This window comes from Pseudonaja textilis, chromosome 2, assembly GCF_049901715.1.
Source record: "Pseudonaja textilis isolate UNSWEBS1 chromosome 2, rPseTex1.2, whole genome shotgun sequence".
Classification (NCBI taxonomy): Eukaryota; Metazoa; Chordata; class Lepidosauria; order Squamata; family Elapidae; genus Pseudonaja; species Pseudonaja textilis.
The window spans coordinates 221888286-221913166 of NC_141991.1; the positions used below are offsets into that span (position 1 = coordinate 221888286).

The 24881-nt window shown below is 38.2% G+C and overlaps 1 protein-coding gene across 1 annotated transcript in view; it reads left to right on the forward strand.

Moving 5' to 3' along the window:
- The window catches only part of HAPLN1 (hyaluronan and proteoglycan link protein 1), a 75966-nt gene that overhangs the window by 31760 nt on the left and 19325 nt on the right, over positions 1 to 24881 (forward strand). The window contains exon 2 of the mRNA XM_026718822.2: positions 24029 to 24153. Coding sequence (XP_026574607.1) covers positions 24054 to 24153 — 100 coding nt within the window. The 5' untranslated portion in view covers positions 24029 to 24053. The remainder of the gene's footprint in view (positions 1 to 24028; positions 24154 to 24881) is intronic.

Below are 24881 nucleotides of genomic sequence, written 5' to 3' on the forward strand. Positions count from 1 at the left end.
AGATTTTACAGTATCCTTCCCCTGCCACGCTCACCAAGCCACTCCCACAGAACCAGTAGTAAAAAACTTTGACTCCCATCATTGAATGAGTCGTAGGTAAACATTTGTGATAAACTAGTAGTGGAAGTCACCAGCTGATCATCACCAGTGTGTTGATAAAACCAGTGTGTTGGTAAAATGAAAAGGAAGTTATAATGTTTTCAGGGTATTTTGGATTTTTTGAAATATATTGTTCTAATGTGTTAAGTAAATTTGACTTCTGGGTGATTCTGTAATTTTTAAAAAATGGCCTCTAGTCTTAATACTATCATCTGAATTGAAGGTAGTGTACCTAAAATAACAGCTGTTAGAAAGCAAAACATGGAAGAGGCCTATCACCTTGCTTATGCTTATGAGCCTCTGGAATATACATGGTTAGCTTTTTGAATCAGAATGTTGTGTTGGGTGGGCCTTTTGTGCACAGAACTCTACTTTTGGTTGTTAAAATAAATGTGTAATATCAGCAGTGTTTGCAGGGTAAAGGGAGGAGTGATAAAAACAGCACCATGCAATACCTGATCATGTATGATGTTAGACCAGGGGTGTCAAACTCGCGTCATGGTGGTGTCACGTGATGAATCAGGACTTTTTCCCCCTTTGCTAAACTGAGTGTGGGCGTGGCTAGCATGTGTCACATCCGGCCTGCAGGTCACGAGTTTGGCAGCCCTATGTAAGACTATTCCATTATTTCACTGCTGAAGAAAATGATATGAAAATATCTGTCATATCCAAAAGACATTTTGTTTTATTTTAAGTTAAATATACCATTACACTCAGAAATGGAGGTTAGTGACCTTACATGTATGCTTGTCCATCAATTTCAGTTGCTTTCTACTAGTTCTGATCTCTGTACTTTGTATTAAGGTAGAAGATACTATGATCATGAAGCAAATGGAACAAAAAATGTTTTTGGTGGTCCTCAGTTGATTTCCCCTTCTGTACTTGAAGATAAAAAAGTGACAGCCTCCATAAAAAGAAATGAAGCAATCAATATGGTCGCTGTTGCAGAAAAGGCACCTATTTTGTCTAGAAATTGGGGAGGGGGGAGCCATTACAAATTAATGGTTAATGAGCACTTGACAATAAAATTCAACACTAAAAAAGTGTTAGCTTCCATATGTCAGCATGGTTTCCATGTTTAAAAATGCCAATATCGTAACAAAAGGCTTACTCAATAAACTATAGTTATGGCCTGTGTATTCTGAACAAATAAAACTATTTAGTCTAACTGCATAGCTGTGCATCTTTATTTACTTCCTTAATTATTTAGGATTGTTATCAAAATACTTGTGTTTATTATTGTTGATTCACCCTGCCTTGCATTATTTGGACACCTACCTAAATTACCTGAAAACAGCGCTCCTTCCATTTCAATGAGTGAAATTCATCTTAACCAAAGAATCTATGAAATAAATTCATGAACATTTCTGTTCAGCAATGACTTCTACCAATGACTGTGGCTTCTCCCTTCCAGTATATATCTAAAGGATGATCAACTGATCTATAAATTGAATTCTTCCTGGAAATGATGTAGATATTCACCAGACTAATTTGAGTTAAATACAACTATACTGGTTTTACTACTTTATGGAATGTAGCCATTAACATGCCAGTTATTTCAGTGGATTTTGGAAGTCATCCCTAAAACCCATCTGTTAGAAATAACTGGCCCCAAGCTGGAATTATACCCTCCCCCCCCAATTTCTACCCTCTCTCTCTCACACACACACAAATACACACACATTATACCTTCCTGTATATGCTTGTTCTCATCAACCCTTTCTACTTCTAGTGGTTCATTTCTATTCACCCAAGGTAAGACATCCAATTATTATAATATCTGCATTTTTCCTACTGATGGATACACAATAAAGAATAAGACTCTAATGCTTTGACTTGTTGAGAAACATATTGAGACCAGTTTCTAATTTTGTTAATTCTATGTTGCATAATCAAAAATAAATAAACACTTGAGAAGTAAGCAATATTGTTCTCATCTCAACTTCATTAAAGCCTTGCTGCCTTCAAATACTTTTAGAGCCTTCGAAAATATAACTACATACAATGTATACATGAATACAATAAACAGCATGAAAGCATATGCATAGCCTGTTATGTTTTGAGAAAGATAACAGAAGTATTTTTTTTTTCTATCTACATATTCTTCTGTAGTGGATCAGATAATCAAGCAGAGCAAAAGGCTTGTGCTTCATTTATATCTTGCAAAAATATGAACATTTGAAGTAAATAAGACAGCATTTTCCTTCAAGTATGTTTTTAAATAATATTCTATTAATGTTTGATATAGATTTACATGAATTGGTGAAAAAATTAAAAGCAACATTTCTCAATTAGTTCATCAGTGATACACACTATCTCCAGAGAATGGATGGTGGAACAAATTCCACAAAGAATGGTTAATCATTATTTTAAAAATAAACAAATGAGACAAGTGTACATTTTGCTGTAAATAATTAATGTTTACTGAATTAAATAATGACATTTAAATGAATTGATGTAGCATATATACATAGGCATCTACTCATTGTTCAATGAATCCAGTTATTGTGGAGATTTAGACAGCAACTGCCATCTTATTATATGATTCCAATAAGATCAGAACCCACAGAGAGAATCCCTGATTCCATCTTTGATATATGTCAGCCTGCATTTACTATACTGCAGCCTCCTTGGTAAAGTAAATGCCAAGTAGCACAGTGGTTGGAATATACACCTTTATCTCAGGCTTACACATAAACAAAAGGCAGATTTGCTCCGCATCCAGGAGAAGAAATTTTTTGGTATGTGTGTGTGGGAGGGGGGGGGGCAGGAAGAAAGAACAGACAAGAGAGACTATAGACAAAATTCAGGAGGGAGATAAGCAGGAATTTTATCCTGGGATGGAAAAAAGGCCCCAGATTAGAACATCCTGAAAAAGGAAAGGAAATTCATGCAGATGGAATCAGAAGGAATATCTATTCCAAGGGACTGGTTTTTGGGGTATACATAGATAAATGTCTAATTAGAAATGTGCTAATTTATATTTGTTTTGTTCGTGTATATATGTGTGTGCATGCGCATATGCACTTCAATTTTGTTTAAATAATTTAATGCTATTTATTTTCTTGCTATTTAGTTACCATATTTATATAACCATCCATCTCACAAAATATGACACCGGGCAGCACACATATTTTAAAAATTATTAAAAATTATTTTGCAAAGAAAAAGCAAATCAAATTATAATTAATCATAATTTGAACCAGACCTTTAGGGAATCGCTTAAGAACCAGTTTTCCTTTATTGGTAATAGATAAAAACCACTTTGGGATTTGCCCAAATTAGTAAGTGTGTGTGTGTGTGTGTGTGTGTGTGTGTGTGTGTGTGTGTGTATAAATATATATATATATATATATATATATATATATATATATATATATATATATATATATATATATATATATATATATATATATATATATATATGGGGATCTTTGGTTGTTCGGGTTTTCTCCGCGTAAGATTCAAAGTATCTAGGCAACGTTTCGATGAAGTCTCATTCATCATCATCAGGCCTCTGTCTTCGGCTCTTGCTTTTCAGAGTGAAAAAAATCTCTGAAAAATCTCTGAAAAATCTCTGAAAAGCAAGAACCGAAGACAGAGGCCTGATGATGATGAATGAGACTTCATTAACGTTGCCTAGATACTTTGATCTTACGTGGAGAAAACCCAACAACCAAAGATATATATATATTTGGTTATTTGAGTTTTCTCCCGTGTAAAATTTGAAGTATCTAGGCGACATTTTGATGAAGTCTCATTCATCATCTTAAGGCTTGTGTCTTCGGCTTTGTGCTTCTCGGAGTAATGTGAGCTTGCAGCTGCTTCTTATGGGAACCCCCAACCAATGAGAACACACCCCCAATCAGAACACAACCAAGCTCCCACCCAATCAAGTCACACCCCCACTAGTAGTTAAAAGGAAGAAGCAGCTGCACGCTTACATTACTCCGAGAAGCACAAAGCCGAAGACACAAGCCTGAAGATGATGAATGAGACTTCATTGAAACGTCGCCTAGATACTTCCAATTTTATGTGGGAAAAAACCCGAATAACCAAAGATCTACATACAAATACCCGCAAAAACCTCAGAAAACACACACACACACACACACACACATATATATATAATTTTCATAGATTTTCACGGGTACAGGTATGTAGGGGGGGGGGGGGGGGGGGGGGGGGGGGGGGGGGGGGGGGGGGGGGGGGGGGGGGGGGGGGGGGGGGTGGGGGGGGGGGGGGGGGTAGGGGGGGGGGGTCTAGGTAGGTTGGGTGTTCGGATCTTTTCCCGTGTAAGATTAAGAGTATCTTGGTGATGTTTTGGCAAGGTCCCACTTGCCATCCTCAAGCTGGTGCTTTTGGCTTCGTGCCAGTGCAAGCAGTGTGTGATCAGAGCTGCCGTCTCTATAAATACTGGTGGGGGAGGGCTGGTGTGCTGGGCTGGTTGGCTGCACTGCTGCCTCTTGATTGGTTGATGGAGTTGATGTTGGTATAAGGGGCTGTGTGATGGCCTTGTGAGTTTTGTTGTGGAGATATCCTGGATCTTGTGCTGTAATCTCCTGGGTCATTTGTTTTGTAGTGATCTTTTTTCCATTAGCCTCTCCTGTTTTAACGGCCTGGGTAATGGGTTGTGTGATGGGCTTGTGAGTTCTTTTGTTCTGGTATCCTGGGTCCTGTGTTGTAATCTTCTGGCTCGTTTGTGTTTTGATCTCTTTTCCATTAGTCTCCTGTGTAGTAACGGCTTGGGTAATGGGTTGTGTGATGACCTTGTGAGATTTATTGCTGTGGTGTCCTTGGACTTGTGCTGTGATATCCTGGGTCATTTGCTATGTTGCAACTTCTTAGTTCTTGTGGTGTAATTTCCTGAATTTTCTGATATGATGTCCTGAGCAGGTGGCTGTGATGTAGCATTCTGGGTTTTAGCCTGGCTTTGAGTTTGGGGTCTGGGTCTGTGTTCTTGGCATGTGTCAGCTTGTTTGGTTTTGGGGTTGGGGGTGCAACAGCTGGCGAAGCAGCTGTGGTCTGTTTTGTGGGTGGTGGTTGTACTTCATTTATAGGATGGGCTTGGGCTTAGGTCTGATGAGGGGTATTGGCAGTGGTGTCCCATGTTGTTTTGGGTCTGGTGTTGGTTTTCGTGGCTGGGACTCGTTTGTTGGTGAGGGCTAGCTTCCAGATGTCTGGTAGGTGGGAGGTATCATCCCATCTATTCATGTTATGGGAGTGTTTCTCTATCTCAATGGCTTCCCTGATTATTCTCTTGCTGGAGTGTTCAGTGTTGGATATTAATTTGGTTCCTTCAAAATTAATTTCATGTCCTGTGGCTTTAAGGTGCTGGAAGAGGGAGGAAGTATTTTCTTCTCTTCTGACTGCATTTTTGTGTTCTGCGATATGTGCATTTATTCTCCTGTTGGTTGTCCAATGTATGTGGCTGGGCAATTATTGCATGGTATTTCATAAAGTCCTTGGTTTTCTAGCTGGATCTTGTCTTTGGGGTTTCTTAGGATGTTGGCTATTTTTTGGTCAGTGCCGAAGGCTGTCCTGATATTGTGTTTGTGGAGAATTTTTCTGATTTTGTCTGTGGTGCCTTTGATGTAGGGGAGGAGTGCGATACCATTGTCTTGTTCTGTGTCTTGTTTTTTGAGAGGTATCTCTTTTCGGATTAGATTGGTGATAGTGTTTCTTTGGAATCCGTTGGAAATTAATACGTTAGTGAGGGTGTGAAGTTCTGTTCTCAGAACTGGTCTTTGTCAGCTGGGCGTTTGGTTCTGGAGATGAGGGTCTTGGCTACGGAATTGATCTGTGCAGGGTGGTGATGGGATTGTGTATTTAGGTAGGAGTTGGTGTGTGTTTTTTTCCAGTAGATGGTGTGTCCTAGGGAGCCATTGGGTTTTTTGTAAATTAGGATGTTCAGGAAGGGAAGTTGGTTGTTGGTTTCTGTTTTCATGGTGAATTGTATTTTGGGGTGTAGCTTGTTAAGATGTGTGAGGAAATTGTCCAGTTTTTCTTCCTGTGTGGCCAAATTACGAAAGTGTCATCTACATATCTGAGCCAGAGTTTGGGTTTGTGTTCGGATTTGTCTAGAGCATTGGTTTCAAAGTGTTCCGTGTATAGATTAGCGATGACGGGTGAGAGGGGTGATCCCATGGGTGCTCCTTCTCTCTGTTTGTATCTTTGTCCATTGTGGATGAAGTATGTGTTTGTTAGGCAGTGGTTGGTCAGATCTAGGATGTGTTTTGGGAGGTTGTATTGCCAAGGCTTCTTTGATGGGTATTTGGGTGAAGAGGGATATGACATTGAAGCCCACGAGTAGGTCTCTGGGTTGTAGGTTTTGTTTCTTTATTGTTTCTATGAAGTGGAAGGAGTTTTGTACACGTGAGGTGATGGATTCTGTGTAGGGCTGGAGTTGTTTGGCGAGAAATTTAGCAAGATTCTGTAGAGATGAGCCTATGGAGCTGACTATGGGTCTGAGTGGTATTCCTTCTTTGTGTATCTTCGGGAGGCCATAGAGCTTAGGGCATCTGGATGATTTTTCTCTGGGGGTGATTCTCTGTTGGATCTCTTCACTGATGGGAGATGCTTTTATTTTGGATTTGGTGTTTTTTTCTAGATAGGTGGTGGGGTCAGTATTCAGAGGTTTGTAAGTGGGGTCTTGGAGTAGGTTGGATAGTTTGGAGTGGTAGTCCGATGTGTTCATTATGACTGTGGTGTTGCCTTTGTCTGCTGGGAGAATGACTATGTTGCTGTCTTTCCTCAGGTTGGTGAGTGCTTTTTGTTCTTCTCTGTGTAGGTTGCTTCTGGGTGGGTTGCTGGAGCAGAGGATGTTGGTGACTTCAAGTCTGATTTTGTTGGCTGCATCTGGGTTGATTTTGGTTAGGCTAGCTTCAACTCCGCATATAATGTTTTCAGTGGGGATGCGTTTGGGAACGACTGCAAAGTTGAATCCTTTGGAAAGGATCCTTTGGTTTCTGCAATGGTGAGGGTTCTGTCTGATATGTTGTATACTTTGTTCCATGTGTTGTTATGGGGAAGGGTTGGCTTTCTGGCATTTCTCTAGTCTGTGGAGTTTCCTGGTGTGTGTGTCTGTCTTTTGGGAGGTTTCCGTTTCAGCTTTCCAGAAAGCTAGTTGTTTGGATTTGTCCCAAAGTGCTGGGTGGATTTTGTTGCTGAGTTTGAGATGGAGTGTGAGTAGATCTCTGTTGGTTTGGTCTAGTGGAGTTCCTTTCTGATTAGGGCTAATTCTGTTCTTTTCAGGATCCTTTCAGTGGCTGAAGTTTTAGAATGGAATTTGAGTTGTTTGAATTTGTCCCAAAGTGCTGGGTGGATTTTGACCCGAACACACCTAGACCTACATACCTGTACCATGAAAATCTACGAAAACAAATATCGTACCTCTACGGGGAGGAAACCTTCTGGCTAACCAGGACTTACAAGAAACTCGAAGAGCCACCATCTTGTGTGATCTTACATTCCTACGCAATTGCCGAGACAAAAATGTGATCTCCACATGCTTCCAACTCAAATTCCATTCCAAAACTTCAGCCATCTTAGGATGGCTGCTATATTTCTGTCTGTACAGAAAACCAAGGTATATATGTAGTCCCCTGCACATCATGCCCTGCCACATACATACAAGAATAAGTACCCACCTAGATGAACACAAAAATGCAGTAAAAAAGCTGGAACACACTTCCTCACTAGTCCAACACATGAAAGCCACAGGTCATAGCATCGACTTCAATGATACCAAAACCCTAGCCACTATAGAAAACCCCAGCTATGGAATTATCAGAGAAGCCATGGAGATTGAAAAAAGACCTGAAAGCATGAATAGAAGAGATGACTCCACCAGACTGTCAATTAATCTGGAAGCCTGCACTCTCAAACAAAAAAAATCTCCACACCACAAGTCAGGCAAACACCTGGGCACAAACAGACTGCCCCTTATACCTCCAGCTCAAACACACTCCAACCAGGCACCCAGATGAAACCTAGCTTCCTAATAAATGATAGCTGTCTGTTTACTTAGAGCCAAGCCGCACTAAAAGCCTCCAATACAGGAAACACAATGTTGCCAGCCAATCAAGAAAAAAAAAAGCTACAAAACAGACAGAAGATATTAGAAATACCAATCAAGCAGAACTCCAAGACCAATAAACACAGACCAAGACTCCCAACCAATCAGGATGAAAAAAAAACCACGAACACTATACAGAAGCTTAATGATGGCAGGTGAGATTCTGCCGAAACGTTGCTACAACTTTAAAAGCATAATTATAATGACGTGGGAAAATACCTGAACAAAGCTGAATATCATATGTAGATAGATATAGATATAGATTATTTAGATATAGATATAGATACACACACACACACACATACTTATATATTTCAGACAGATGTTTTATTTTGTTTCATTCATTTGAGGTTACTGGATACAAAGATTAGAACATGCTATAATTTATCTTTTCAACATTAATGAAGTATTAATATTTAACGATAAAAGAATTTTTACAATTGTATTTAATAAAATTTAATTTTACTTACACTCTGAGAGATTAATTCACTTTCAAAAGGGAAGCAGCTGACACCTTTAGGCACATACCTGGATACTATATGGTCATGAGAGTTCACTATATTTTTCTTTTTTGTAATTATCAAAAAGTAACACAAGATATGGAAGACTTACTTTTTTTTACAGCTAGAGTTAGGTCATATAACAACAGTCAGTACACTCTCCAGATCAGGGGTGTCAAACTCATGGCTTGTGCACATCATGCTCTGGCCATGCCCATCCCCAATTTATTTATTTATTTATTTATTTGATTTATATTGCCACCTATTCACCCATGGCGACTCAAGGCAGCTTACACAATGTAAAATCACATTTAAAACAAAAAATAAAACACAATAAGAACTAACAAAAAGAATCAAATAAATTAGTAAAATACAATAGAACAAAAGTTGGGAAAACAAAAAACAAAACAAAAACCAACTCCCACCCCACACCCTGACGACAGAGGGTCACACTAGCCATCTGATGCGTTCCATCCCTCTCTGGGTTCCCCAGGCCTGCTGGCAAAACCAGGACTTCAGTGCCTTTCGGAATAGTATTAATGAGGGAGCCATTCTAATCTCTGGGAGGATGTTGTTCCACAGAGATGGAGCAACCACAGAGAAGGCCCTTCTTCTAGGTTCCACCAGGTGTATCTCCCTCAGGGGTGGGGCCCGCAGCATTCCCTGCCTCCTTGCTCTAATGGGTCGGGTAGATGTCACTGGCAAGAGATATTTCCTCAGATAATCCAGACCCAAGCCATGAAGGGCTTTAAAGGTGACAAGAGGTGTTGAGCCAGGGAAAGGGCATAACTGGTGCACAACCGCAGTTGAGCAAAGACCCTCCTAGCCATGACCACCACCTGCTCTTCGAACAAGAGTCGTGAGTCCAGGAGAACCCCCAGGTTATGCACAGGATCTGTTTGGGGTAGTGCCACCTCATCCAAGACTAAAGGTGATAATTCTCCCTGAATCAATGAACCCCAGACCCAGAGCACTCAGTCTTGCATGAGTTTAGTTTCAACCCGTTGCTCCCCATCCAGCCCTAACAGCCTCCAGGCATTGCAAGAGGGAGAACACAGCAACACAACTCACCACGGGGTGAGACTTACAGCTGAGTCTCATCAGCATATTGGTGATACCTCAGTCCATGGTAATGGATGATCTCACCGAGCAGTTTCATATTAATGTTGAACAGGAGCAGAGAGAGTACCGAGCCCAGCAGAACCCCGTAAAGCAGTGGGCGAAGGTTGGATCTCTCCCCTCCTATCAACACTGACTGAGAGCGGCTGCAGAGGAAGGAAGTGAATCAAGACAGCACAAGGCCTCGCACTCCCATCCCCTGAAGCCATCCCAGGAGAATCCCATGGTCAATGGAATCAAAAGCCGCCAAGAGGTCAAGTAGAGCAAGGATGGATGCACTACCCCCATCCCGCTCCCACCAGAGATCATCCAAAAGTGCAACCAATGCTGTTTCTGTTCCAAATCCAGGCCTGAATTGAGATAATCCGTTTCATCCAGAAACCTCTGGAGCTGCTGTGCAACCACCTTCCCCCAAAATGGAAGATTGGAGACAGGTCGGAAATTATCCAACTGGGTGGAGTCCAGCAATAGTTTTTTAAGAAGAGGGTGGACCACAGCCTTCTTAAAGTGCTGGGGCACCATCCCGTCCTGTAGAGAAGCATTAATCACTGCCAGAGTCATTTTAGTTCCCATTTTAGCAAAGGGAAAAAAGTATATGAAAACAATATGTCATGTGACGTGTCATTGTGAGTTTTCACCCCTGCTCTAGATGATAAGTAGTGTCATTTAGAACTAGAAAGTCATTTCACCAGGGAGAAAATGGAAAAGCTGTGTGAAGACTCAGATGGCAACTGACAGAAGTGGCTCAAGATTTGTACCTTTCCACTTCCTATGTTCCACCATTCAAATATAACTAAGACCGGTGCCATTTGGTGACTAACCTATCTAAAATCACTCACCATAAGTGCACTTCCACAGGTTCAATGAATTTTAACTGTGTGATAGGCAAGGAGATTAGATAATTTCTATCTACTATTCTTATAACATCTTTCCATACATGCTATACAGTATATATTTGAAGAAATGCAAATACATATACCATTTGGAGAGATCTTAATATAGGAAACATAGATGTTTATAATCATGTATGTAAAAATGACTTTTGAACCTTCAAATAGACAGGTGAATACCCAATTTTGGTCATCTTTAAATATTCTGCTTTGCTGTCCATTATCTTTACCCTTTGCTTCCAAACATCACAATTATACCATTATATTTAGTAAAATGACAGCCAAAAGCTTTTTTAAACTAGGAAAACTTTTAATACTCTGGCAACCGGTAGAAGATTGTGGGGGTTTTTTCCCAGAAGAAATAAACAGCAAACAAAAATTTGCTTAAATGCGGTTTATTCAGCATTTTGTAATCCATGGTTAAATTAAATGTATATGTACAAGAATGAAGAGCACTAATCCAAACAAATACCACCAATTGATATATTTTTTAATCTCTCCTAGTATATTCTTTAAGCCTAGTGACTGTAAGTCAGTTGCTTATTATTCTAAGTATATGACAAGCTTACACTTAAAACATTTATACAATTTTATTGTTATAGTTTGATCATATATTTCAATTTATAATGCTATCCCTAACAATTTCAATAGTTGCATGAGTCATTCAGACTACGTGGGTTAAGCATATATGCATGTTATACTTAGAAATTCAGTGACATTGTCAGATTCATAAATAACATGGAGATAACAGCAATCTACATCAATAGTAATAATCAAATAGATATTGAATCACATTTCTACTTTTATATTATACTGTTACAATGAGTTTTGACACTGTATCATAACTAACCAATGATTTGTACTATGTTTAAAAAGAAGTCTTCAGAAAAACTGTACTCATATAAACACAAATATATTTTTCCATTTAGCATTTCATTCTAAATTCTGTTTAGAATAAAATAGACAAATAAATAAAACAATATTTCAAGGTCTAGCAGCACAGTTTTTAACCAGACAAAAAAGAACAAAAATTACAATTTAATGTTGCCTTGAAGACTGTGTTGTTTGTTTCATTTCTGTTCTTTCTGAGCATCTCGTTCTAGTTAAGAATATTGTTCATTATGCTAACAGTCAAGCCAATAACTTAAAACTTCATTGAGATAATGATTGAACATGACTTCCTCTGCTTTGAAAAAGGTGACAACACTCATATGGATATCAGTTCATATGAACATCATGCCTCCCTAGAAGGATAGATAATCTCCTTAGGTATATGGATATGTTCCACCAGTTGGTATTGCCCAGGTTTTCCACATCTAAAAATAATATTATATATTTGTATTCAAAAATATCACTTTGGTGCAGAATCATCAGTCAATACATAGTTTTCTGACATGCAATATGTTTATGGCCATTAATTTAGAAGGGTTTTTTAAAAGGGGGACTGGGAAAATACTTGAATACAAGAACTATCAATAACTTCTCATCTTAATGGCAGTTTTCTATTCCAAAATCATGAGTTGCTTAGATACCACCAATCAATGAATGTTAGATATTAACCATGACCCTCTTATTCTAGATTTTCTGAAAATACAACATGCTAGATCAAATAGATTATTGGACTGATACTTCAAGATTGTCATCTTATATTAATGTGGTTTGATGGCTCAAAAAGAAGCACTACTAAATGTCAGATTTATTTTGATAAAGAACCAGAAATATATAAAGAAAAGCATTCTTGTACAAGAGGCTGTTAACCTCCTTAAACACATGTGTTGTTATTTGCTCTGCCATTGCATGGAGGAAGATCTTGAGAGCAGTTAGCAAAGTAGCAGGCCAAGTTATTTTATTATATTACCAATATACTGCTAACTTAGCTTTAGAATTAAAATCAATGGCATTTTTTTCTGACTAATGAAGACTTCTAAAGTAATTGGTTATTTCAGTTGTACAACATCCATGAATCTTTTGTATTGAAGGATGACAACTACCAAAAGGCATGCAATGCACTTTTGCCATGGCATTTTTCAGTGTTTCCTCATTAACACCAAATAGTCTTCTGGCTTTTCCCTCGTTCCTGATGAAGCCTTTCCGGAGGAGCTCTTTTATAATCTTCTATTGCTGCTTCCTTAGGAGCCTGCACTACACAAAAGACCACTGCTGAAAAAGTCCAGAGCTTCAGACTGTACTGCCCCTCCTGTGAAATCGGTGTGGTTTTCTGAGATGGAGTGACTCTTTCACTGTATACTTCCTTTCCCATGTTTGTAGTTTTAGATTTGTAAAAGGATTTCTGTGGGAGTTTAAAGAAATGAGAATGGTGGCAAAGATGCAACAGATTCTTTTTTTCACCGCCTTCTTCAGCTTCGTATAGAAGAGATGCGATCCAGTGACACAGATTCTTCTCAATGCACATGATTAATATTTTGTCAAGATTGACTGTTTATAGTGATTCCTTAAAATATCTCGATTTCCTTGAACAGTAGGTATCTTCTTTCCCTAAAAACAAGAATTAAAGGAACTGTTTTAGTTGTATTTGAATAAAGTCGATTTACTTTAGTAGAGCCAGTTTGTTGTAGTGGTTCAGGCATCAGGCAATCCAGCAGATTTTGAGTTCCCACCTTTGGCCCAAAGGCAGCTGGGCAACCTTGGTCCAGTCTCTTTCTCACAACCCTAGGAGGGAGACAATGGCAAACCACTTCTGAAAAACCTTGCCAAGAAAATTGTCAGGGCTTGTCCAGACAATCTCTGAGAATCAGACAAAATTGAATAGAAGAAAACAAATTTGAATTTTAAATTATTTGTATTTAAAACATGTGAGTTTTCTATATGTGATCATGCTCACTAACAAAAATATGCTTACAATCGTCTAAATGACTCTATAATATGCAAGATTTTTAACAGTATTAGAAAAGGTAATGCTATTCCAAAATGCATGCAAGTGAACAAAACTAACATTTTACAAATCTATTAGAAACTTACTAATCCTTTCTACATTTTATTTATTAATTTAATATACATTTAGGTCACCTTTTGAAGTTTTATACATTTCATAAGCATAGCTTGCACACCTGAAAAAAATATATGTATGTTATTTGTAAGGAATATTTAAATAGGACCAAAGCACCAACATTGCAATACAAAATAAGCATTATAAACTCTACTAAGCATTTTTTCTGCACACTTATTTTTATGCCTCACTGCCTACTGAACATCTGGGTTTTACATCTGTGTAAAGACTGCATTATTTTAGAAAGACTGTCTGAAAAAAAACTCAACTACCTTTTTTACTTTTACTTCATTTAGATGCTGAATGTAGAAATAGTTTAAGGAAAAAATATTAGTTTCTTGACATTACAAATCACATCTTAGATCGCAACTGTTTAATTTTAAACAGAACCTGATTTTTCTTGCCAATACCCATTGGAAAAAAAGGGCCAGTTTTGAGTACAAAATTTTACATTCATGAAAACATTTCTGGAAAAATGAGATTGGGCTTCATAATATTTACATGAACAAACTTCTGCTCAAACAGCAAATGTCTTGTGCAAACACTCTTCAGTGGAATCATTCTATTATCCACAACTATCTGTGAATTAAACCACACTTCATGAGATTATCTTATTTTGCTTAGATGTATGCAAAATACTTTTAAATACATACAGCTTTGACAATTAACAGAATAACAGAGTTGAAAGGGACCTTGGAGGTCTTCTAGTCCAACTGCCTGCTTAAGGAGGAAACCCTATACTATTTCAGATAAATCACTGTCCAGTCTCCCTTAAAAGTCTCCAGTGATGGAGTACCCACAACTTCTGAAGGGAAGCCATTCCACTGGTTAATTGTTCTCACTGTTAGGAAATTTCTCTTTAGTGACTCCTAGGTTGCTTCTCTCCTTGCTTAGTTTTTATACATTTCTTCTTGTCTTGCCTACTAGTGCTTTGGAAAACAGGTTGATCCCTCTTCTTTGTGGCAGCCCTTTTTTTTCTGTTCCATAAGATGTTGTCTATTGTGGAATTTTATGGTAACATAAAACCTATGCCTCCATTACATTTTCTTAGACATTGATCTTCTGTTGACTATCATCTTCAGTGTTATAATGAAATTTACTCATGTATAAGATTATGGAGCTATCAAATGAAAACAAAGCTCCATATTAACTATATCTTCATCAAATGCAGAGAATCTTTAGTGCGTGTGTGTGTGTGTAGACTTTGGAGAGATGTTGTCATTCTGTCAAAGATAAGGAAGATGTAAAATAGATATAATCAAGGTCAGACCAAAAAATAGAAGCGAGGTCCCAAACTAGTGCTCAGAAAAATTGCAAACTTATCATAGTGTTTAATACTATAACTAATCCATTTTGACTTCTAGTACTTCCTAGGGTAACATAAATATTGCTTGATCTTGTTCCAGGAGCAGCATTTATTTGATATAATACAGCTTGGTAAAGTTCCAAATGAACTGCTATAGTATTGGAATGAGAAAGTATGAGTTCATAAATTGAAATTTTATTTGATATACTATGCCCTATAATAATCTTCCATTTTTAGAACACTAACATGAAAACCTGTCTGTTTTCTTTATATGTATGCTCTTTTTAGTTTTTTTTAATTCTCCCTCCAAGACAGCAATGTCATATGGAACATTTTTAGAGAGATTGAGAAATATAATGTATTTCTTTTATATCCCTTATTATAAAACAGATGATTTCTCAATTCCATAATTCATTGGATACTACATAAGTGGAATTTAATGCTCTAGTCCACACCTACACCTACTTATCCTCTTCTGACATCTTATGCTTACACATGCATACTTTCCTCTCACAGAGTTTGATATCCTAGGACGATATGTATATTACTCTCCTTGCAATTCTAGATGAAGCTCTTTCCCAGTGATGCTATTAGATAGGAGTATCAAACTCATGTTGTCATGCTGAAGTCATATAACGTATCAGGACTTTTTGCCCCTTCACTAAACGAGGCATGAGCGTGGCCAACACGTGATGCATCTGGCCTATGAGCGAGAGTTTGACAACTCTCCTGTCAGGGAACAGCTGACTGATAAAACAAAAAAGGAGTGCTGGAAAAGATTCGTTTTCTGAAGCTCATTCCATCTTACTCAGTGCTCAACTATTTCTTAAAAATGATGAAAGAAGGGGTTTTTTTTGACATTTTTGTTGTTGTTGTTGTTTTTAATGAAGATCTAGCAGAATCAATGTTTTCAGAGCACAGTGCTTTTTGTGCTGCAGCTGGGAGGAAAATGCTTAGTCCATGCCTTTCATGTTTAAGAAAGGCAGATCTGGCAAAATTTGTTTTTCAAAGTATTTATTAACTGTTTAGTTAGAGAATGCTATCTCTTTCTACGCTTATGCAAAGAATGAAACTCTGTGAGGACAATGGGCTACATGTGTCTATTTGTGTACTACTTATTAATATTTATTTGCAATTATTTTTAAATTTAAGAGAACAGACTTTTCTAGAAAAATAACAATTACAAATAGATTAGTAAATCTATGCAATAATACGTTGCAATTAGTGCTCAAAGCACTAATGTTTCCCATTATTTTGTCACTGAACTTATTTCAGTGTTTGACTCAGAGTTATGTTTGAACTGGAAAGATATATAAATAATAGTAAGTAAATAAATAAGAAAGGAACTGAATTAGTTGTCATGAAAACCTCCGTGTTCCTTCATCATATGAAATTATATGTAAAGGGTAACCAGGTTGAATATGGTGTCATGATTCTTAAAGCAGGACCAATTTTGTTTTAATTTCAGAATGAACTTAACATGTATAACTATAAACAATTATTGTTTTTAGTCTGCCTTCTATGGCAGTGGTCCCCAACCTTTTTTGTGCCGCGGCCCGGTACTGGCATCACAAAATCATCCGCGGCCCAGTACTGGAATGGCACATGGCACTGGAATGGCCCGGTACACATGGCAAGGCGAGCCAAGCAACCGGCCAGCCAGCCATCCCCCGCTTCTCCCCACCACCTTCAACTCCTCCTTTGTACGTGTGTCAATGGGCTTCGCGACGGCTTCAGGATGGTCGCTCGGCTCGCCTTGCCATGCATGCTGAAAGAATCCTCACGCCTTAGTTTTGTTTGAAGCCGCCCCCCTCGATGAAACTAAGGCGCAAGGATTCTTTCAGCACCCAAACGCTGCTTTCTACCCGGAAAAGCTCACCAGAAGCACTTTTTCATCAAAACAAGATGGCGGCGCCCAGCAAACCAGCGGCCCAGTAGAAATTGTTCCATGGACCGGTACCGGTCCGGGGACCGGTGGTTGGGGACCCCTGTTCTATGGGATCTATGATAACAGGGATTCTTTCTCTTTATTATATATTCCAAATTTCATAATTTAAAATTGTTCTAGTTGTCTCCTTCAACTAAAGCTTGTGTTTCAGTGACTTAATGGACATTGGACATGTAGTTTTCTTTGCAACAATATGGATTGTTGTTTGCCATTGCCTTCTTCGGGAATATTTGGGGAGTGTCCTATTGTCCAACAGAGACTCCATTTCCTTAGGGTGTTGCAGAAATATCAGGTGGAACAATGACTGATGACTTCCTTTTACCAGTCTACAATAGAAAGTGTCCTAACATATTGTGTTACGGTATGGTATGCTGGCTTAACAGCCGTGGACAAAAAGGCACTATAGGGGGTGATGAGCACAGCACAAAAAATTATGGGCTGTTCCCTGACACCACTGGATGAAATCGCCGGGACCTGCTGCCTCAGCAGAGTGAGGAAAATCCTCAGAGTTGATTCACACCCTGGTCAGCACTTCTTTACTCTCCTACCATCATGCAGGAGATATAGAAACATTGCCAGCCGAATGAATAGGCTGAAAAATACTGTAGCTTTTATCCATGGGCTATCAGACTTCTGAATGCAACATAACCCCACAATTAGGTTTAGTATGATAAACTTACAGGGCCAGCATCAAGGGAGGCTCATTTCAATTTCATTGTACATGTTATGCATTGACAATAAATGTTTGATTTGATTTATTAGCTAAGAACTCTTTGTATTCTCCTTTCCAGCTATTAAAGTTCTTAAATTCCTCCTGCCCTATGCTTCTGCCACTTTAATCTTTAAACCATCTTAAAATAATTCTGTCCAGACTGAAACAGTCTTTTCATTAGAATGTGACCTGGTTCTTAGCCATCTTAATATTCTGTTTTAAGAAGGCAATTGCCAAACACGTTCATCAACCTGATGAAAAAAAAAAAGAAAGCCCAAGGAATTGTCTGTGTACAGATAATGTATATATGTGTGTGTATATACATTATCTATGTCACACAGACAATTCCTTGGGCTTTTTTTTTTTTTTTGGTCTTTGGTCAGTCCAGTAGTATATGGTTTCATCATTTTTTGAGTGATTTAATGTAGATTCACATAAAATCCTTCCATTTCAAATGACTGGAAAACTGATGAAAAGATGTGTCACTGCAGTTAATCAAGAAAGAAGTATCCAGGGAAACGTGGATAGTGAACAGAAAAGAAAAAGGATAATTAAAACTGTAGAAAACTAAGTTAATCCTTTAAGTATGGTGGCATTTCTCCTTTTGGAAATACAGTATAAATTTTGGGGATTAACTGTAGCAAAGTAAAGTACACCATCCAAAACAAATAGTCAATTTAAGTAGAAAAACATTTTAAATTCACAGCAAAAAAAATATGCTTGGAGGTTACATTTCTGATGGGAAGTGGGGAGAACAGAGCAAGAGTGCCTTCCAGAAACAGCAAAGGGGAAGGGGCACATGGCTAAACCCTAAGCCTAATCATGGTTCTTTTCTGATTAAGGACAAGGTTAGCCAATTGCTGCCTTCTGGGTGTTATATACGGTACAAATATTACAGCACATTTAAAAAAAATGATGCAATCATGAAACATTTTATTTTTGTCTCACAAATTATGTATTATCTAAGTAGGTATACTGAATATTCTTTATGAATGGTTCCATGATATTTTGGTACATAAGGAGTAGGAAAGGAACCTGGTTATGCAAAGACTAGAGAAGTAGGAGGAGAGAGTGTTAATATGCATTGGAAACGTAAGCTTCCATCCTGGAATAAGCGGGTAAAAAATGTCAGATGGCAGTCAGAGAGTGATCTCAAAGCTCCACCCTTTGTCCATGTACAGAGGGGTTCAGCTTCACTCATATTGCCATGGTTACCATCTTGACTCTTTGATACATTTACCCATTGATGCCAGTGATCTTAATCTCAGTAAACTGTACACCCACATCTTTAGCTGAAGGGTAAAGGGCAAGAGTCAAACCATGTCTTAGATGGAAAAACATCCCATGTTAACTTTTGAAAAAGAAAAAGAAAATATATTAACTTTAATCTATCAGAAAAATTTGTAGTAAGTACTTTCAAATATATACACTGCTCAAAAAAATAAAGGGAACACTTAAACAACACAATGTAACTCCAAGTCAGGCACACTTCTGTGAAGTCAAACTGTCCACTTAGGTAGCAATACTGACTGACAAATCAATTTCACATGCTGTTGTGCAAATGGAATAGACAACAGGTGGAAAGCATAGGCAGTTAGCAAGACATCCCCAATGAAGGAGTGGTTCTGCAGGTGGTGACCACAGACCACTTCTCAGTTCCTATGCTTCCTGGCTGATGGTTTGGTCACTTTTGAATGCTGGTGGTACTTTCACTCTAGTGGTAGCATGAGATGGCATCTACAACCCACACAAGTGGCTCAGGTAGTGCAGCGCATCCAGGATGGCACATCAATACGAGCTGTGGCAAGGAGGTTTGCTGTGTCTGTCAGTGTAGTGTCCAGAGCATGGAGGCGCTACAAGGAGACAGGCCAGTACATCAGGAGACATGGAGAAGGCCGTAGGAGGGCAACAACCCAGCATCAGGACGCTACCTCCACCTGTGTGCAAGGAGGGACAGGAGGAGCCCTGCCAAAGCCCTGCAAAATGACCTCCAGCGGGCCACAAATGTGCATGTGGCTGCTCAAATGGTTAGAAACAGACTCCATGAGGGTGGTACGAGGGCCCGACGTCCACAGGTGGGGGTTGTGCTTACAGCCCAACACCATGCAGGACGTTTGGCATTTGCCAGAGAACACCAAGATTGGCAAATTCACCACTGGTGCCCTGTGCTCTTCACAGATGAAAGCAGGTTCACACTGAGCACATGTGACAGATGTGACAGAGTCTGGAGACACTGTGGAGAACGTTCTGCTGCCTGCAACATCCTCCAATATGACCGGTTTGGCAGTAATGGTGTGGAGTGGCATTTCTTTAGGGGGCCGCACAGTTCAGGTGTGAGAGGAGATCCCTCAGAAGACCATCCACCACCTCATCAGGAGCATGCCCAGGCATTGTAGGAAGGTCATACAGGCACGTGGAGGCCACACACAGTACTGAGCCCATTTTGACTTGTTTTAAGGACATTACATCAAAGTTGGATCAGCCTATAGTGTTTTTTTCCACTTTAATTTTGAGTGTAACTCCAAATCCAGACCTCCATGGGTTGCTAAATTTGATTTGCATTGATAATTTTTGTGTGATTTTGTTGTCAGCACATTCAACTATGTAATGAACAAAGTATTTAATAAGAATATTTCATTCATTCAGATCTAGGATGTCTTATTTTTGTGTTCCCTTTATTTTTTTGAACAGTGTATTTCAAAGTATCTCCTTTGTTAACCATGCAGTCTGTGTTCTATGGACAAGCTCCCTACTCTTTTATCCTTCCAGAGACCATTCAAGACCTGGCTTTTCCTACAAATATGGGGAATGGGAATTGGAACAGGAGAAGGTCCAGAAAGTGTGGTTAATAACACCAGTTTTTTTCTGTTTTTAATTTACTCTTGGTGGTTTAGTATTTTTTTTATTGCTTGTAAGCTGCCCAGAGTTGGTTTTAAAATAGGTAGCTGCACAAATTTTAAATAAATAAAATGTTATTCCACTAGAAGCAGAATGGTTGCATTCATGCATGTTAACTGATCATTGGAAATCACCAACTGGCAATAAATCTATTTATAGAATTGCTTTTTCAGTTGAAAAAATAAATTCTTTCCTTGTAGCAATTTATTTGGAAAAAAAACTTTGAGTGATTCATGCCATTGATTTTAGAAAGCAAGGTATGCCATAGACTTTTTATTGATTTTAGAAAGCAAGGTATGGCAAATATAAAGAAATGCATCAGTTTTGTACACCTCTACAATATCTACCCATAATCAATTCAGTTTCTAGTAAAGAAGAGGAAATCTATTCAAATCAGTATGTTCACAAGACTTACTTTTTTATGATGTTCCAGAACTTCATGTATACTCTTAGCACAAAAACCTGTGACTGTAGTGGAAACTGAGAAGTCTTTCAAATACTGTGATTGTTGGCAAAGTGCAACCAATCACACTAATGTACAAATTCTGAAAACAAGCTTCTCTTGAAGGGACAGTGAATGAGAACTCTAACAAAGGGGTACTTTGAAGTATGCCACAACATGTTTTTCCAGTTCTGTTTCAATTCTCCAGGCTTACAATCAGTTGAAAATGGGGAATGATAAATATGAACTGGGCTATCTAAAACAAACTAGTATGAATCTTGTCTTTAAAAATCTCTTTTTTAAAGTTTAGCAAGTTGTGTTGTTCTATGAATGTGTTATGGGTTTTTATATAACAAGAATATTATGATCCCTAAATGAAACCAAAATAAAGTTTACGGGGGTGGGGGGGTTCTGCAATGATAAGTGCATACACCCATTTGGTGCTCCAGTTTCAGAGTTCAAGCAACACTTGACTCCTAAGGCTTATCCAGATTATCAGATTTCCTTGTCTGAGAAAGTTTTGGAAGGCAAAAGTGGAAAACATTGCTCTGTTTTAGCTCCCCAAGGACATGTTTTTATGCTTCACTTCTGGAGTAAACTTTTCCATATTCTGTTGCCTCAAGCATTGCTGGTGTTTGAAGAAAATACTTGGGCTTGATGTAGGCTAACCTGAGCAATTTTAATGGCTATTATGCAGAATCAGGAACACCTCTGCAAATGAATCAATGTTTCCCATACTCTGTAATATCTTTCCTATGAATGCTGTAACAGATGAATGTGTATAATACTTGTAACCAGAATCTGATTGGTTCAAAACCCAGCAGACATTTTGACACTATTGTTATTTTTTTCTCTTGAGCTTTCTACTTTTCCCATTAGTGCAATTTTCATCACTTTTTTCAGTTACCTAATAAAGAAAGATAACTATAGATTATTCAGGCTATTTGGAAGCTAAGGATGGATGACTTAAAAATGATGACACATTGTGGAAAGTATAAAAACAAAATATATATTTTTTTTAAAAGACCAAATAAATGCTCTCTTCTGCTGTCCTCAATTTTAAATGTATTAAATATTTCCAGCTTCTGTACATTAGAAGGCAATGTTCATGGAAGATCACAATGCATTGGGAGAACAAGGCTTATTTGACTATGGGTTGCATAGTAAACCACACATTTATGACTAATGATCAACTACATTCATGAAACATGCTAAGCCTTTAAGCATGGATTACTCATTATGCAATATGTTAAGCCACAAATAAGTGGATCTGTGTGGATCAGATTAGTATTGTTCAAAAAGAATTAATTGTGCTGGATCAACTTTTCCTCTACTTCAACTGTCAGAATGCTTCAGCCAACACAGTTGACTGCAAATACTGGTAGTTGAGGTGCACACATTTGTAGAATGCCCAGTTTGAGGAATGCTGTCATAGAGAATATGGTTATAAACTTCTCTGTACAAGCCTCCATGTATGAGGATCCCCACATGCAGGTTACTCTGTGCCTGACTGATAAATACATAATAGCTCTGTTCAAGATAAATAGTCATAGAAAAGGGCTTATTGAATAAGCTATTGGGTCCCCATTTTCTCTCAAGGCATTGTCACTGAGGGTTGGCAAGTGTTTATAATTTTGAACTGTCTTTTTCCTGTATTTTTTTAAACAATACAATCTATTTAGTAGATGGACATCATTGATTTTGCACTGTCTCACCCTAATCTTGAGAGCCGCTTTGATGTAGTGGTTAAGATATCAGGCTGCAAACAAGGGGACCATGAGTTCTAGTCCTTCAGTATGCATAGCTAGCTGGGTTCCTCTCTCTTGACAAAGAGAGATGACAATGGCAAATCACTTCCAAAATCTTGCCATGAAGGCTGCAGTATCTTCTCCAGACATTTGCCAGAAGTCAAGAGGATATGGAGGAGTACATATACACAGGGAGAAATACACAGAAACACAAAACTTCTTAACCTTAATCTATAATTTCATTCTGAGATGAGCAAAAATGTACTGTCAGAACAATGCTATTCCTCACGTTAACTCAGTTTCATTGTGAGATATTCCTTCCAATGTAAGCTCAGTGACTCAGCTCAGTGCCAGAGGTCATGGTGTCCTCTTGCAACTACTTTTACATACTGTACAAAAAGCAAGTCATGGATTCAGCTGAAAAAAATCTCTGGGCAGAATACACAACCAGAAAATGTTTCTGATTAGAAAGAAAATGCCAAAAGGAATCTTCTGCTTAAAAAATCTTGAATTACATCCTTTCCTATGGATCCCAGGCCTTCATTTTCTTAATTATTTCTTTGAGGCTGCAGAGTATTATCCTGCAGCTCTCAGCAGCTCTACTGACTGCAGGGACCCTAAGTGACACAATTATTTCATGCGTCAGCATTCTAAATAGAAATGAATACAAATCAGCCAGGGCAGCTGCAGTAGTGGAACCTGCAACTGTAAACTGTTTTATGTAGGTTTTCAACATTTCTCTGCAGACTAACTTATAAAATGGTGAGTATGCCTGTAAGAAAGCATGCCTCTGCAGTCTGCCTCTCTGTTCTCTTAGTCTGTTCTCAGTTGAAGAACTTGCACTTGCATGCTAAATGAACTAAGGTGCAAAAACAGTCACAAGATGTGAAACAGTATTTATATTCTGTATCTAAGTTACAATATGTTTTTCTTTAATAGATACAAACAGAACAGTTCTCAGTATTAAACCGGAGTCTACTTAACCTTTAAGAATTACAATCTTTACTTATTTTTTATGGTTTGTAAATGACAATTTACTCTCCTAATGGACAGAGTTATCCAACAGTACATTTCATTTGGAAGTCAATTAATTGTAGAGCTAACTTCCTGACAAAGAGGACATTCCTAATAAGGTTTCTTAATTATGTGGCTCTGTCATTTTACAAGCACAAAACAATGAGAAATAATAAGAGAAGGATGGAACTCGGAGAAATTGTATAAAGCGTTACAATTAAGATTTCCAGATGCCAACAGCTTCTTTGCAATGTGATATTTTTTGCAGTGAAGAAGATTCTTGACTATAAAAGATGAAGAATCTACTTTTTCTGGTGCTGATTTTTTTCTGCTGGGCTGAGCATCATGCTGCTAACTTCACTCTGGAGCATGATAGAATAATTCACGTCCATGGTGAGTAAAAGAAATTCAATGAACAATTATGATGCTGTAATAAAAAATGGTTAACATTTGGTACATTTACAAAACTGGTTAGCTAACTTTGCTGCAGGGTTACATTTTTTATACTGCAGTGCTTTTTTAGGTTAGAACTGCAATCAGTAGTTCAGCGTACCACATTCCTGTAATTTTTGCCAAAGAAGCAATGGTATTAAAATCGAAATGCATGCATGTTAAACACAGCAACTAAGCAATTAGGCTCTCTGATAGATATCTGCCAACTCTCTAATAAATAAGATCTAAAGCCCATCATAAGTAGACCTCCATAGCACAGAAATATGGTAATGATGGATTATTAAAACACAGTGATGCAAAAAAAGAGATCAGCAGCAACTTAGACAACATAAAAAGTAGCTTACCTCCCTAGATAGATGCCTCCCCATTGCTTTGATTTCTATGAAATGCTACCTCTTAACATATTTATGTACATTCATTCAAATCCTAAAGCTTATGATTGGCTGTGCAAAGCTTTGAGGCTATAGCAGAATGCAGCTGTTTTTCAGTGCTGGCTTCAGCAACTGAGGATCATCCTGTATGAAGCAAGCCAATACATTTATTTATGCAAAAATGACAGGCAGGATAAATGTCATGCAGTTTCTCTGCTTTGTATTTTGACAATTTAAGCTATACGGCCTATGGATATGCAGAATAAACTCTGGAGATTCAGTGTAACATAGGGAATG